General features: G+C 43.5%; 1 protein-coding gene across 2 annotated transcripts in view; it reads left to right on the top strand.

Annotated features, from left to right (window-relative positions):
• Positions 1-16,200, top strand: part of DOCK5 (dedicator of cytokinesis 5) — a 131,866-nt gene that overhangs the window by 57,655 nt on the left and 58,011 nt on the right. For both annotated transcript variants that reach the window (XM_074981598.1, XM_074981599.1), the window contains exons 7-18: positions 1,901-2,036; positions 2,877-3,034; positions 3,630-3,711; positions 5,322-5,451; positions 6,845-6,917; positions 8,373-8,515; positions 9,283-9,408; positions 10,257-10,381; positions 10,935-11,033; positions 11,869-11,941; positions 13,597-13,700; positions 15,285-15,474. In XM_074981598.1, coding sequence (XP_074837699.1) covers positions 1,901-2,036; positions 2,877-3,034; positions 3,630-3,711; positions 5,322-5,451; positions 6,845-6,917; positions 8,373-8,515; positions 9,283-9,408; positions 10,257-10,381; positions 10,935-11,033; positions 11,869-11,941; positions 13,597-13,700; positions 15,285-15,474 — 1,439 coding nt within the window. The remainder of the gene's footprint in view (positions 1-1,900; positions 2,037-2,876; positions 3,035-3,629; positions 3,712-5,321; positions 5,452-6,844; positions 6,918-8,372; positions 8,516-9,282; positions 9,409-10,256; positions 10,382-10,934; positions 11,034-11,868; positions 11,942-13,596; positions 13,701-15,284; positions 15,475-16,200) is intronic.

Here is a 16,200-nt window from a genome sequence, read left to right as displayed (position 1 = left end):
TCTGCCAGGGAATCCTAGAACACTAGAACCGAAAGGGACCTCGAGAGGTCATCGAGTCCAGGCCCCTGCCCTCTCGGCAGGACCGAGCGCTGTGTGGCCTGACCACGCAGAATTACTTGAATTTTGATGGAGATTAAGAGCCTGCTTCTGACTCCTTGTATCTTGTGCATTCAGTTGGACCAGTACAATTGGGCGTAGGATACGACCAGATTAGAATGGCAGCATTTTCCATTCACTGTGCACCAGTGTGAATGACAGCCCAAGGCAGCCCAGAAAGAGGCTTTCAGGGGTTTCTCCATGGAAAGGGGATGGTGGTGGTTTTTGTGCCAATTCAGAATGTGACTAAGCCAGCAGGGTTGGTTGTAGCTGCTTGGACTTCACATGGCAGTGCTTGGTAAGCAACCTCACTGGTGTGAATTCTGCCAAAAAGCTGGCGTCTTCCATGAAGTGTGGCTTGTGCCTGGCTGCCTGGAGTCAGAATTTCAGTGCAAGTTAGGAACTAAATGGCTTTGCCAGCAGCACGTTAAGCAGCACGGCTCTGTGGATAGCCAAAGCAGCATTGCATGGGTTTGTAAAGAATCGGGCTTGTCTCCCTGGTTCATTATTCTCTCTGAAAGCAGAGCTGAAAAATTAACTGCTTCTTGCAGAAATCTAGTAGATTTAACACTTATGGGCCGTGTCTACACTAGCTCCAAACTTCGAAATGGCCACGCAAATGGCCATTTCGAAGTTTACTAATGAAGCGCTGAAATGCATATTCAGCGCTTCATTAGCATGCAGGCGGCCGCAGCACTTCGAAATTGATGCGCCTCGCCGCCGCGCGGCTTGTCTCGACAGGGCTCCTTTTCGAAAGGACACCGCCTACTTCGAAGTCCCCTTATTCCCATGAGCTGATGGGAATAAGGGGACTTCGAAGTAGGCGGGGTCCTTTCGAAAAGGAGTCCCATTGGGACGAGCTGCGCAGCGGCGAGGCGTGTCAATTTGGAAGTGCCGCGGCCGCCTGCATGTTAATGAAGTGCTGAATGTGCATTTCAGCGCTTCATTAGTAAACTTCGAAATGGCCATTTGCATGGCCATTTCAAAGTTTGGGGCTAGTGTAGAAGTAGCCATGTAGATATGTCCCTTAAAATACATTTAGATTGTCATTGAAGGGGTCTCATCTTAAGCAAAATAATTCATTAATTTTACTCCTTTGCTAGATATATTCTTTAGTTGCTATTATGAGGGCTGGTTTGGGGGATGCTATGCTCATAGGATTGGTAGAAGGACTGAAAATGTCATTGCTTCTCACCCAGCAATGGGTCTGCAATTGGCACAGTGTTCTGGTTGCAGTGCTTGAGAGAGGGATGTGGAAGATCTAAGCATTTCCTCCTCTGACTGCCTCTGCTGACAGAGGGAGAGCATGCATTTTGAAGGAAGTTCGCAAGGTAGTTGCATGTTTGTGTACTGTGCTTGTGATCACACTATACTGGAAGAATGGAGGGCTAATTTCCTAGTCTGTGATCCGTCCTCGAGCCATCCCTCAGGATTCAAAGGAGAGCAAAGATGGATTCAGTCCACTGTTCCCTCTTCCCGGTCCTTAGCTGACCCCAAAAGAGCTCTGGTACAGCTGAGGATCTTGGCTTGTGGTTGGGTTCCATGAAGGGCCCATATCATTAACCTTGTGTGATATTAGTACCTCTGTGACAGTTATAGAAGCAGTCACAGAAGCTTGTCTGTTCACCTTCCCAGCTGTCACAGAGATGGACTCTCCATTGGTTCTTCCTGCAGCTTTTTAAAAGGCTGCATGAACCTTTTCTATTCCAGTTCAATCCCCACATTCAAGACTCTTGAAATCACATTGACTCCCAACTGATTGCCAGTTTTATTTTCTTTCCTCCATCACACGCATGCTGTCCAGGATCTTAGGACTGGATCTGGTGGTGCGGGATGACAATGGAAACATCCTGGACCCAGATGAAACAAGCACGATCACTCTCTTTAAATATCATGAGATGGCCTCCAAAAGGATTGACGAAAGGATCCAAGAGGAGAAGGTACATCCCAGCTTGTTTGTGTCCTTACGGCCGTTCAGCCAACTGTGCTTTCTTCCTCTTATGCAGAAAAACAGAATTTTGGGTTCAAGGGATGTTTCATTGTTCTGTTGGCATTCTGTCCAACATCAGAACTAAACTGAATTCTGTTGTGCTGCCATTAAAGAAAGAGAAAAAGGGAAATTCTTTTTAGTAATCCATTTAATGGGGCCTGGGCACCCAGAGCTCCTTAACAGCTTTGAAATTCTCAGCTATCGCATGGCTTGCTCCTACATTCCAAATTTGGCATCAGGCGCACGCATGGTAGTAATTGTGGAGGATAACCTTTTTGCATGGTAGTAACTGTAGAGGATAACCTTTTCACAAGTGCCTGAATGACATAGGAACCTACATGTTGCTGACTTCCAGCCTATATTCTTTTGATGCCTACGCTGTCGTCTTCCATGGCTTTCAATGAGACTTGGGCTCCAAAGTGCCTTAGTCTCTTTAGAAAGTGGGATTTAGACTCTTAACTCAATTGAGCACTTTTAACCGGGGACATTATTTTTTTCCTCCTCTCATAAATGGCATGCAAGCTCTGATTTATTTGGTGTTCCTGTACACTCACGTGTGTAACATGTATGTAATATGAACCACTTTGTTTACCCCATGGACATGGGACACAGATACACTTGTGGTGCAATGTGGGTGATCCCCCTCAGTCCTCCCCTACTGAATGGCCCACTCATCAGTCTTGTCTGGAAATTAGCTGAATCCTTAAGAAGACCCAGTACTATGCTTATTCCAGCTGAAGCCTCTGTTCTTTCGAAGGGGACACCTTGTTCAATTTGTCTTACTCCACAGTCTCTGCAACAGAATTTGGACCTTCGAGGGCAGCCGGTGTTCAACACGACCCACACCTACAGCCTGTATGTGAACTTCAAGAACTTTGTCTGCAACATAGGTGAAGATGCAGAGCTGTTCATGAGCCTCTATGACCCTGACCAGTCAAAACTGATCAGGTAGGTTGCTTATGAATCAGAAAACTCCCTGTCCTTCTATAGTGATGCTGATGCCCCATCTCATGGTGCTGCTGTGAGGGCTGCAAGGGAGGAGTTAGTTAGGTTTGTTTTCTTCATTTGTACTTTTTGTTTTTCCCTTTGGTTGCTCCAGCAGCCCTGATTTGGGCAGGAATTATTTTATCTCAAATGAGACATAAAACCAAGGTCTTGAGCATGTGATCCTTAAAAATCCCACAGCACCTAAAGAGGCAAACATATTCACACCAGTACCCTAGTCAGATTTCAGCTTGTCCCTTTCAGTTCTACTTAAGTTCCCCAGCAGTTTCTTTTAGGACTAAATATATTTTGTTTACTGTCTGCCTTAAACTGTGTATAGAGATTTGCTGTGTGCCGATAAACAGCAGCCTGTCTCCACCCTAGAGGTGGCTGCATTTCACCGGAATGTGAAGCATGTTTCATATATTACTTGTATATCATTGGGCATGAAACATGTTGGGTAGAATTTTGTAAAGTGCCTAAGTGACTTAGGTGCTTTTGAAAATTTTACCTAGTGTGCATGAATTGCAGAGGTCTATTCATTTTATTTCATTTATAGTGAAAACTACCTGGTTCGCTGGGGCAGTAATGGGATGCCAAAGGAAATTGAGAAACTTAATAATCTCCAAGCAATCTTTACAGTAAGTCCTGTTGTATTGCAGCCTGGAAATTCTCCAATGCTTAGTCATCCACTGTAATATTTATTATTGTTCTTATTTACCACCTCTCTTGAAGAGGTTTCTAGAGGTCCCAGTCAAAACCAGTGTTGTATAAATACCAAAGCTGCTATTCATTATTCTCCCTTTCCCCGTTTTTAATGAGTGTTGTATAAACACAATGGTTCTCCTGTTTTTTATGGAAAGAAGCTTGTGTGTCTGACAAGTGTTGATTTACTTTGTCAGGATGAGCTGGTCAACCAGTATGTAACCAACCAAACAGGAAAGTTGTGTGCAGTGTAAATGCCACAACAAGGATGTGCCCTCATTTTATATTCCTCACCAGATAAATCTAGTTTGCAAAGATTTGCAGAGTGACTAGTAATTCGGTGTTACACTGTGCTTGGGTGCCCAGTTGAAACATCTTAATGAAATAGGCCTGATTTCAAAAGAGTGCAGAGTGCCGCACCTTTTGAAAATCAGCACCCTGTCAAGATCTCTTCAGTTGGGCACTGAAAATCACAAGCCACTTGGCCACCTCTTTGCAGATCCTGAGGGCCCCTTCATATGTTCTTGATGTGCATGAACCACCGGACAACAGCTTCTGTAATCCTTAGGAGAGAGGCATGCTTGAGCAACAAAGAACAGAAGAGATGCTGTGATATGTTGCACCTCATTTTAAAACAGCAGTATTTGTGGCACTAGTGTTCATTTTTAAAATGAGAAGTTGCACGTTCAAAAATGCATGTTTGCTCACAAGCTGCATCCACAGTTCTTTTGCCAGCAGAAGGGTTTCCATGCTTTTTTGCTGGCTCAGTTAAAAAGTTGCACAGACAGTCCAGGATATCTGCATTTGAAAATGTGATCCATTATGTTTTTTTTCAGTCTGCCTGTTGTAAGGGGCCCCATTTTAAAGGTATTTAGATGTCTAAATATGTAGATAGGCCCTAATCATCTAGCTGTATTTTTAGGCACCTAAATACACTTAGAAATGCGGTCCTAGGTGTCGTGTTTGTTGTTTTCAGTTGAATGCTTGTAGTTAAGAGGAGTTCAGTTTGAGTGCATTGTAGGTTCTGCTCTTTGGTCGAGTTTCTATGTCAATATTTTGCTCTTAGTTCTAAGTTTGTACAGGCATAAGTGAGGTAGTGTGTAATATCACTTGTAACCAGCTGTTCATGAAAGAACAACAACTTCAGTGTAATCATTTGTGGCATGTTCAAACTTGAAACAAGGGTGGCAAAAGCTAACTGTCGTGTCATCAATAAATAATGGTGTAGTAATCACAGTATTTGCCATCGTTTCTAGGACTGTGGCTGGGAAGTCTTATTGAAGGACAATGTATTATTTAGAGGTTGCTGTGCATTAAAATTTCCAGACATGTGCCTTCTGTTTAACGTTAGTGGCCCTTTTATACGATTGTGTTTTCTTTCTTTCTGTCTTTCTCTCTTTTCAGACATTTCCAAACTTAAATGTGTTTATCCTTGTCAACTGCCTGGAAATAAGCCTTGGCAAATTGTCTTTTTTATTTTTGCTGTGTTCACAAGGCAACTGAGTTTATTTTTCTCTGATCGAAATGAGCTCTGTTGTTTCTCTAGGACCTGAGCAGCTCTGACCTGATCAGGCCTAAAATCAGCTTGGTGTGTCAGATTGTGAGAGTGGGGCACATGGAGCTAAAGGAGGGGAAGAAACACACCTGTGGGCTCCGGAGACCATTTGGGGTGGCAGGTATGAGATGCTGAGCTGCAAAATTCATTGAGAGAGTGTGTGGTCTGGTGGGTGGGAGTCAGGTCCCCTGGGTTCTGTCCTTGTCACGTCACTGAGCTTGGGAAAGTCGGTTCAACTCTTTGTACTTTCCTTTCCCATCTACAAAATGGAGATAACAGTACTGAGGGTAACAGCAGCGAAGGATCCTGTGGCACCTTGTAGACTAACAGAACAGTTTTGAGCATGAGCTTTTGTGAGCACAGACTCACTTCATCAGATGCTGGTCTTGGAAATCTGCAGGGCCAGGTATAAATAAGACAGAGCAAGTGTCGGGATAACAAGGTTAGCTCAGTCAGCAAGGGTGAGGCTTACTACCAGCAGTTGATCTGGAGGTGTGAACACCAAGGGAGGGGAAGCTGCTTCTGTATTTAGCCAGCCATTCGCAGTCTTTGTTTAAGCCAGAGTACTGAGGGTGTAAAACCCTTGGAGATTTAAAAAAGAAAAAGTTCTCTGGGACACCACGTATTAGTACTGTTTACTTCAAATTATGCCCTCCATTCTTCAACTCTCCAATTCTGGTCCCAGGAAGCCGGGGCCTCCTAGTTGATTTTCAAATCCTTATCCAAATGTCATTAGTCATTTCAAGGCTTGTATTTTCAAAGGGGCCTTAATGGAGTAGGTGCCTTGTTCCCAATGAATTAAGTGCCTAAATCCCTTGGCCTGCTTTGAAAATCTCAATCTGAAATCACACATTGAAAATGGAAATTAAACTTTGAAGTAAACAGAATGAGAAATCTAAAGGTATATCCTTTGCTTTGATCAGATCTTTATAAATCCCATCTGTCCCTGTGAGGAAGAACGTTCATGTTCTGTGCTCTAGGCTGATTATGTGAGAAAAGTCATGCATGGAATTGGCTTTATCGCTAACATGTTAAGAAGACTGAGTGGTAGAACTATGTCAATCAATCAGATTAAAAATGAAAATAGGACAGTTTTTGATCAGCTGAAGAGAGAGATGAGAAAACTATTATTCATCTACTTGGAGGAGAATACATATCTTCTGCCTCCACCTGGCTTTTGGAAAGCAGATTGATTTCACTGAAGAATTTGCAAAGCTAAATTACACTTAGACCTTGTTTACATGTGGGAAATTTTCTCAGATTTCCCCACCATTGCAAATACTGATCTTGCTCCACCCGTGATGGCAACATAGTGAAAAACAGTCGTGGATGGGGTTGTGTCTTGTGGTTCCAGTGCCATCTCAGCCAGACTTAGTGGCCCATTATGTCTCCCAAATGTGTTATCAATAGTGTAGCTGAACCAGAATTAACATCTCTTCAGCAAGACTTGCTTTTTTGAAACAGTGACTTAGAAAAGGTATAAAATGGACTTTGTTAAACTTGTCTCATTGCAGTGATGGATATTACTGATATCATACATGGGAAGGTGGATGATGAGGGAAAGCAACACTTTATTCCTTTTCAACAGTGAGTATTGGACCTCAGACTGAGTCATGGGCCTGTAGGATCAGGGTAGTCACTAGAGATTGTCAGTGGCTGTATGGGAGCTTCATGGTTTGTCAGAAAGGCCTATACAGACTGATCGGTTAACTGTAGAGTCTGACCAGTTTGGAAGAAAAAACTGGCTCCAGTCATCTAAAGCTCGAAGTTTGCAGCAAGACATTTGGCTTGAGTGTCATCATTAAAAAACCTCATCAGCTTGATTTAATGAATCTTTAAACTGCGTGACAGGGAAATCATAACCCTTGGCAGAGGGATGGCTGGAGGGCGGTGTCTCAGCAAATGATCTGAAGTAGTTAGACTCCCTGGAATCCAATGTTCAAATCATAGAAGGATGAGCTTATTGTCCAGTGCATGGTAGTGGATAAGTTCCTATGAACAAGACCTTGGAAATCGGAGACGTCCTCTACTGTGCATGGGCATTGGCAATAGGCATTTCAAAAGCATTTATATGAGTGGGAGCCCAAATCCAATTGCATTCTCCTTCCCTTCACCACTGTACAGCACATGTGCATCAGCTGCCCAATGATGGAGTAGGAAGAGCTGGGTAAAGAGACTCTGTTTCATTGGTGAAATGGTTCTTAGCTGCAGGGATATGATTTCTGGTTTGGAGAGGAGATTGGAGCCCCAGAGCAATGCATTTCTGCTGCAATAGTTAGCCTGGCTTTTTGATGGCACTCCTGACTTGATCAGCACATTGCAATAATTAAAATTAAGCTTGTTTGGGTAAGCTGAACAGTGGTGTTACGGTTCTAAATATAGACACTTGTTTGGCTCAGCTCAGCATGTCATTAGGAGGGATGCTTGGTGGAGATTTTTTTATTCCTCGCATGGCCTGTTTCTATGACTAGGAAAACTGCACAAAGGGGTGTTTTTTCCTTTGCACAAGAACATGGGTTTATAACAGGTTTTTGTCAGTCTTCCCTGCAGGGCTGTTATAATCAGAGACTAGCTTATCATGCAGAGTCTGGGCCCAAATCAAGATTCTTCCAAGGTTCTGGGGGGCCATATTATGATGGTGTCAGAAGAGAGAGCTTATTTTGTCTCATTATAGACAGGTAGGGGCTGGATTCAAAGTTCAGAATGTTTGGATCCAGGACTTTTGGCTCGAGCTTGGCACCAGTAACACATTCATCCCTCTTGTAGCCCCATTAACTTAACTGGTGTCAATGGAATTGTGCTGGTGGTAGATTTAGCAGAAGGCTTGATCCAAAGCCGTTTAAATCAGTAATTGTCGTGGGATCAGGTCTTGAATGCATACTGCAAGGCCTCTGCACGAGAGCGCTACAACTTGACCAAGCCTGACAGTACCAGACTACAGTCCCACGGGAGGTACCTACACAGGGAGTGAATGAGAGAGCTCTTTTCATGAAACTTTGCCCTGTCTGCCTGCACCCCATCCCCTGTTCTTCTGCTTCTCAGAATTGCCGTGGAAACCTACATTAGACAGCGACAGCTAATCATGTCCCCTCTAATGATGTCTCATGTGATTGGCGAGAATGAGCCTCTCACTTCAGTCTTCAACAAAGTCATCGCTGCAAAGGAAGTGAATCATAAGGGGCAAGGTATGCACATGGGTCAAGGAGCCAGCCTCACGACCTGCCACTGGGGAAAGGCTCCCTCACTTCCAAAGAAATTGAATGGAAGGATCGGAGATCGAGGCCAGTGGAGTCTGTGGCTTCCACTGGGGTGGTCTGTGAAATGCTGCTTATCCCACCACCAGAGATTGAATCAAGAGCCTTCAAAGCTGAAAGCATGAGCTGCTCTAGCTCAGGCTCTCTAGCTGTGCTACAGTAGGCCCAAATTCTCAGTGGCTGGGGCCTGGAGGAGAGCTGTGGAAGCTCACTGGTGGCTACACTTACTCAGTATTCATTCCTTCCTTGGGCACACACAACTCCCACACAGGAGTTTCTCCCACTGAACTAGTTAACCATCAGTGCTGTGGTTTACCTTGGTAAATTAGGTTCCCTGGTGATATCTCTTCTTGCCCCATCACACCCAGGCCCTCGGGGTCCTAAATTATTTGGATATGCAGGAAACGTTTTTGGTAGGGATCCTGCCAACCTTATTCAAACTAAATACCATCTTACTCCAGGAACAGTTCCACTGGAACCAGTGGGTATACCCGCAAAAGTGGGTAACAGTGTGAGTAAGAGCTAGGTGGAAATTTTGGGTTGCATATTTTGGCTGTGTGAGGAGACACTTCATCATATGTATGAGATGAGAAAATACTCATTAGTTTTCTCTCCTTATGCCTAGGGTTAATGATCATACTGCAGACTTGGCACTTGTACTGGTATAATATTTGAATAAATACTGTATTTTTTCTTAGGCCTGTGGGTGTCCCTGAAGCTGTTACCAGGAGACTTAGCTCAGGTGCAGAAGGATTTTTCTCACCTTGTTGACAGATCAACTGCAGTGGCTCGCAAAATGGGATTCCCAGAGATTATTCTGCCTGGTAGGTACTTCATCTTCATGAGCACAATCTCTGACTTGCTACCATGCTCATGAGGGACATAAGAGGACACGGAGATCCAGGTTTGGCCTCTGGTGCAGAGTTGAATTTTTACAGTTGGTTGAAAAATGTGTTATTTTCTAATAAATGTTTCAAAGGAAATTAAAATTTTTCTGTTTTGTGGAAAATGTGCAGTAGAATTTGAGTTTCATCCAAACAGGGAAAACTCATTTTATTAAAGTCCTGTGGCACCTTATAGACGAAGCAGGTCTTTGCCCACAAAAACTTATGCTCCAAAATATCTGTTAGTCTATAAGGTGCCACAGGACTTCTTTTTGTTTTTGAAACTACAGACTGACTCGGCTACTTCTCTGATACTTGTTATTTTCTTAAAGGAACCCAAAAAATAGCAGTGAATGGAATTTCTTGGAGGAACATTTCCATTTAGTCAGAAGGCCATTTTTCTTCATGACCTTTTTTTCCCATCTGCTGTATTGAATTCACATAGGGTGGAATTGATTCCTGCAGATAGACTAGAGAAATACAAAAGATACACACTTGGGCATAGCATAATGGAAGACGAGGCTCCCTTGTCTTTTTAGTGATCCATTTGTGATCATAAACACAGGTGTTATTTAGAGACACACACACAGATTATTAGTAAGAAGATTGGTTCATCATAGAATCTGGCCCCAAAACTAAGGTGGTGATGAAAACTAGTGATTCAATCTAGTGCTCCTTTGGTATCATTCAAAGATGTGAAATTATGTAGACCATGCTCAGTTGTGGGATATTAAACGGGAAACTTCCACCATGAAAAGCAGTTCACTGGGTGTCTGGAAATGTTTCAGGTGATGTCCGAAATGACATCTATGTCACTCTGATACAAGGGGAGTTTGACAAAGGGAAGAAGAAGACTCCCAAGAATGTAGAAGTCACCATGTCTGTGCACGATGAAGATGGCAACCTTTTAGAGGTAGGATGGACCTGCAAGGGTGATGGGCAGTGTTCCCTGTAAGCTGAGTGCTTGCTTGGCCACCTAGGAGAGATTCAGGTGCTGTCAAACTGATTAGCAGAGCTCCCAGAGTTGGCAGCATGTGTTGCAACCCGTGGTGCACATCCACACAAGCCTTGGTGTACATAAAATTTATTCTGCCCATGGATGGAAATAATTAGTGGGAATACTGGTGATGGGCAGAAAAGATGTTACTTTATGCACAGAGAGAGCTTTGTACTCGAGAGTATTCCAGTCTCCTGTTCAGCCAGTTTTAGGGCTCAGTACTCATAAGTCCTGCTGAACTTGCACATTAATAGTTGATTATTAGAATTCATGTTTTCAGAAAGCAGCAAAGTGACTTAAATGGCTGAATCCTTTTTTCAAAAGTGATTTAAGCTCCTAACTGTCTGTGTCCACTTTTAAAAATGACATTTAAGTTCCTCAGTCATTTAGATGCTTTTGAAAATTTTACCCTGTGTATTTTTTACTGTCTATTTGATTTTCACCTTCTGCTTCTCCTTTCCCCCTAAAGAAAGCTATCCATCCGGGTGCTGGCTATGAAGGGATCTCTGAATACAAGTCAGTTGTGTACTATCAAGTCAAGCAGCCTTGTTGGTATGAAACTGTAAAGGTGAGTGTGACAATGAGAGAGGACATATAGGCTATGTCTACACTGGCCCAAAACTTCGAAAAGGCCATGCAAATGGCCATTTCGAAGATTACTAATGAGGCGCTGAAATGCATATTCAGCACCTCATTTGCATGCCACCGGCCACAGCTCTTCAGAATTGTTGTGTTTCTCTCCCGTGCGGCTCATCCAGACAGGGCTCCTTTTCGAAAGGACCCCACCAACTTCGAAATCCCCTTATTCCTATCTGCTCGCTGACTAATTCCTATCTGCTAATTGACTAACTAAACATTTTTTTTGGATGAAAGAGAGAGGGTCTTGTGCTCCAGATGTTGTGGGAGCTTTGACTGATTGCATAATCCTGGCCAAGCTGACTGACCAACTGTACTTCCATAAAAGCAGGACAACAGATGCTGCAGCTGAGGAGAGCTTTCCCAGTAACACAAAATATAAATGTAGATCTGTGTGTGTGTGTGTGTGAGAGAGAGAGAGAGAGTGTAACGTTTTCAAAAGGGCCTGAGGAAGTTAAACACTCAAATCTCATTCAGTTTCACTGGAATTGGCATGTTGAGTTCCCTGTGATCTTTGAAAATCTTCAAGGAAATGTGAGATGAGTTTTTCAGATGTGAGGCTGGGGACAAGCACTCCCCATCCTATCTCTGACTTTTCCAGGTAAGGTCCTTTCTCTCTCTAGCCATTCTTTTACCATCTGCAAAATGTGGGGCCTGTTTAGAGACTGGCTTTGTTAGTTACGTAAAATATTTTGTGATCCTCCTAATGAAAGATCCAAGAGATGCCCTAATTGTTCTCCTGTTTGGCTCTCTTGTGTTATGTTCAGGTGTCCATTCCAATTGAAGAGGTGAGTCGTTGCCATCTGAGATTTACTTTCCGTCACCGATCATCACAGGAATGTAAGTACTTGACGTGGAGACCAAAGAAGTTTCCCCTCTCCCCACCTCCCATGTGTATTGTGCAGTTTATAGTCTCATTGTGTGTCTGAGTGTCCCACAGAGATGGAGCCAGCATTTGGCCTTCCTTGTAAGTCTCTTGTCTGTGGGGAAGGAGATGGTACAGAGTTTGGGACTGGCATGGACAAGCAAAGGAGTGCTTCTGTTGGGTCTCCTCTAGTTAATAGGTGAGCAAAAGTGGGCTGATAGTCTAAGAAAACAGGCTTTTCCCAATGGAAGCACTTTTTTGCTTCTGATTTTGGTTGGAAAAACGGCAGCAGCAGCCTTTCTGGGCATGTTTTGGCATTTCCTCTTAGGAATTGGACACAGGAAATGGGGGTGATGGAAGCAAAAGAGGGAAAATAGTTCTATGAACCTTAAAATGGCTTGGCCCCTAAAACGGGAATAGGTGTATGGTGGGGTATTGTTCCCTCTCAACCAGGACTTTATGCTGAGGAGCAGAACTACTTACTGATTTTAACAAAACAAAGCAGCAGAAATGTAGCACGTTAAATACTAACACAATGATTTATTTGGTGGTGAGTTTTTGTGGGACACACCCTCTTCCAGTCTTCTGGAATTTCTCTAGACTTTCAGGACTTTTCAGAGATGATAGCTAAAGGCTCAGAAGCCCTGCCCTATCAGCTCCTTAAGTACTCTAAGGTGCATTTCTTCAGGCCCTGGTGACTTGAAGACAATCTAATTTTTTGCGTAATCTTTTAAACTGTTCTTCACGTATTTTATCCTCTAAACTACCCACTTCCCACTAGCATGCATTATGTTAGGCATTTTTGCATCAGCCTTCTTGGTGAAAACCAAAACAAAGAAAAGTGCCAGAAGGTGATATGACTCAGGTCTTAAGGTTCTCATTGCAGGAGGATTTTAGATTGAGTTTGAGGCTAATAAGAAAGTTAAGTAGCTAGAAATCTCATGAAGCTGTTTCAGAGAAGCTCCTTGAGATCAGGTCAGTAGCTGTAGAAACTGATCTAAAAAGGGCAATAAGACACAGAGCCATAGAATTGAAGAGATGATGTAGTACTGGACTTACAAACTTAAAGGCAGTGAGTATGAGTTCAGAAATGCATGTATTTGCATTCATACTTCCTATGACTACATGGACAAAGGTCTGTGAACTCCTCGGGGCAGAGTCCATCTCATCTGTGTTTGTACACTTCCTAGCAGAACGAGATCCTGGTCTATGATACTACTAGAATCCAAGTAAAAAAATGCATCAGTCTCATTTTTAGTACTGCCTAAATTGTCTGAATGCCCAGTTATCATTAAAATGTAGCATCTTTGGAGAACGTCAGTCTGAACCTCTGTACAGAATTGTGTGCTCCTAGGTAGGGATGCAAATTGTGGTTCTTTTCTTTTGGCATCTGCCAGTGAAAACATGGTTATAAAGAGGTGTTCCTGCCTTCTTGTAAATTCTGTCTGACATGCCTTGAGACGGGATACAGTGAAACAGTGCTTTTTTTAAACAGACCTTATTACTCTTGCTTTGTTCCTTAGTAGTAGCAAGTAACAAAGGAAACTTCCCAAGGGTTGGAGCTGGGAGATAATCTGAGAGACGGAGTAGAGCCTCCTCCTAGTGAAGGTTATGGTCTCTCTCTTTGCAGCCAGGGATAAATCCGAGAGAGCTTTCGGGATGGCCTTTGTGAAACTGATGAATGTGGATGGAACTACTCTGCAGGATGGCAAACACAATTTAGTTGTTTACAAGGTACTTTGAGGGAAAATCCCTGTGGTTGTACAATGTTTGTGTTAGCTTTACTAGTTGGAACGTCTTTCCCACCCCTGTGTGTAGTCCTCTGGCTACACAAGCCCTACCTTTCTCACCAGTGGAAAGATCCATATCCACATGTTAGCTGCCGGGGGGCTGGAGGCGGGGGGAGCGGGTCTGCGAATCAGTGGTTTGCTTTGTCGCCATGATGGGCCACCATTGAATAAGATTTCACTGGATGGATCTCTGATCACTAGAATGCAGGTGTGGTACAATCTTGTAGAAGCTTGTATATCCATTTTACTTGTTTGTTACACTTGCCACTGGAGACATGCTTTTTCCCTTTCTGCCACCTTAGGAAGAGCTGTCTTTGACAAGAGGGGAAGTGGTGTTTCAGGCACAGTAACAGAAAGGATTAATTCTCCACTGCAGAGAACCGCAAGTGTATTAAAGTGACAGTACAGCCTCTCTAACCATCTCTAACCAAATGGGAGCCTTTTCCTGTCATGCAGCATAGAGTTAATAGAGTGAAATCTCCAGTACAGGGATTTCATTAGTTTGTTACAGTGTAGGTAGTACTATAGCACATTTATACAGGGCATCACTAAAGATTGAACCACTCTGGTCCAGCAACATCCATGGTCTGTCATGATTTTAGTTAGCTGGATATCCACTTAGCATGGGTGTGGCCAAGATTCCTGTGGTCCCATAAAATTTATTGACAGCCACCCGTCCTGCCTCTCGGTATTCTGTGCTGCTGTATAGCTGTAGTTTATCCCCACATGTCTTCTAAGAGCCCAGTAAGCAGTGGAAATGCTCATAACGCTGCCAGACAATATTAACCTCCTGTGGTTTGGCAAACGCTCTCCTTTGACACTGGTCAGGTCCCAAGGGTGCTGATTCAATCTGTACCATGTCAACTTCCAGGGTCCCATTAAATAGGATAAAACGTATGAGAGAGAGAGAGAAACTCATACTTGAAGGTACAGACAAAACCACCTGAAGCTATTCCATTGTGGGGTCTTATTCCTTCATCTGAAGCAGCTGGTACTGGCTGCTGTCAGAGATGGGCTATTGGTTTGTTCAGGTATAGCAGTTCCTGTGTTCCTAAGACTTTCTGTAGATAAACTACAACAGACAGAGGAGGAAAGCCAGTCTGGTGGCTGGGGATCCAGCCTACAACTTGGGAGATGCAGGTGCAAGTTCCTGTTCTTGAGGAGATTGCTTAATATCTCTGTGCTTCAGTTCTCCGTCAGTCAGTAAAATGGGACTGACAGTGCTTGCCTACCTCCCAGAGGTGTTGGGAAGCTAAATCCAGTAAAGACTGCAAGGTGCTCAGACACTGTGGAGATGGAGGCCAGCTAAATGCCTTGGATAGAAAACAGTTTTTTGCATGCACAACTTAAGGAGAATCCCAGATGATAAAAAAAAGTGAAAAGTACCAAAGTGCAGTCTTCTGTTGTGTTGGGAGCACTTGTGGCTAATGTGTGTCTTCCACCTAGGTGGACAGGAGCAAAATGGAGTGTTATCAGTTTCTGAAACACTCTCCACCACACAAACCCACACATTATGGTTGCTCAACAGGGTGACAACAGGAGAATGGAAGATGCTAAATTCTACTTAACTCTTTCTGGCACAAAAGTGGAGGAGGAGAGGGACGGCCCTCCTGGCAGAAATCTGCACCACATGGCTAACTTCACACCCTCTAAAGACAGCACAAAGGACAGCTTTCAGATCGCCACTCTTATCTGCTCCACCAAACTGACCCAGAACGGTAAGTATGGCACAAGCAGTGGTGTGGACACTATGCTGTGGTGGGAGAACTGTCTGCCAGGTGCCTTAGGCCTGCTCTCTCATGCTACGACTCTCTTAGACACTAGTTGTGGACGCCTAAACCTGCCCCTTTGCACCCCTTACTGACAGGTGTTTAGCAAATAGAGCTACTCTTTTCTGGTCCTCCAGTGTGACTCACTGAATTGTAGGACTAGAATGGACATCAACAACTTGTCAAGTCCATCACCCAACATTGAGGCAGAACCAAGTTTAATGCAGACCATCTTTAACAGATGTTTGTCCAACTTCTTCTGAAACACATCCAATGATGGGGATTCCACACCATCTCTTAGAAGTTTGTTGCGGAGCTTAACTTCCCTTGAAGTTGGAAAGCTTTTTTTAAATATCTGACCTAAATCTCCCCTGCTGCAGGTTAAAGCCATTACTGATACTTCTGCCTTCCGTGGATGTGGAGAACAATCCATCAGTCCTGTTTATAACAGCACTTAACATACTTGTAGGCAGTTATCAAATCCCCCTTAGGTATCTTGTCTCAAAAAGAAACATTTCTAGTGATATTAACCTTTCCTCATAGGTCAGATTTTCTCGCCTTCGATTATTTTTGTTGTTCTCCTCTGGAATCTCTCAATTTTTTACTCATCCAGATCATTTGCCTCTTTTGCAGCTGCATTACATTGTTGATTCCTCTTCAGTTTTTGATCCACTA

Source organism: Carettochelys insculpta, chromosome 31, assembly GCF_033958435.1.
Source record: "Carettochelys insculpta isolate YL-2023 chromosome 31, ASM3395843v1, whole genome shotgun sequence".
NCBI lineage: Eukaryota > Metazoa > Chordata > Testudines > Carettochelyidae > Carettochelys > Carettochelys insculpta.
The sequence above is the reverse complement of the archived record's forward strand: the minus strand, read 5'-3'. Positions and strand labels throughout refer to the sequence as shown.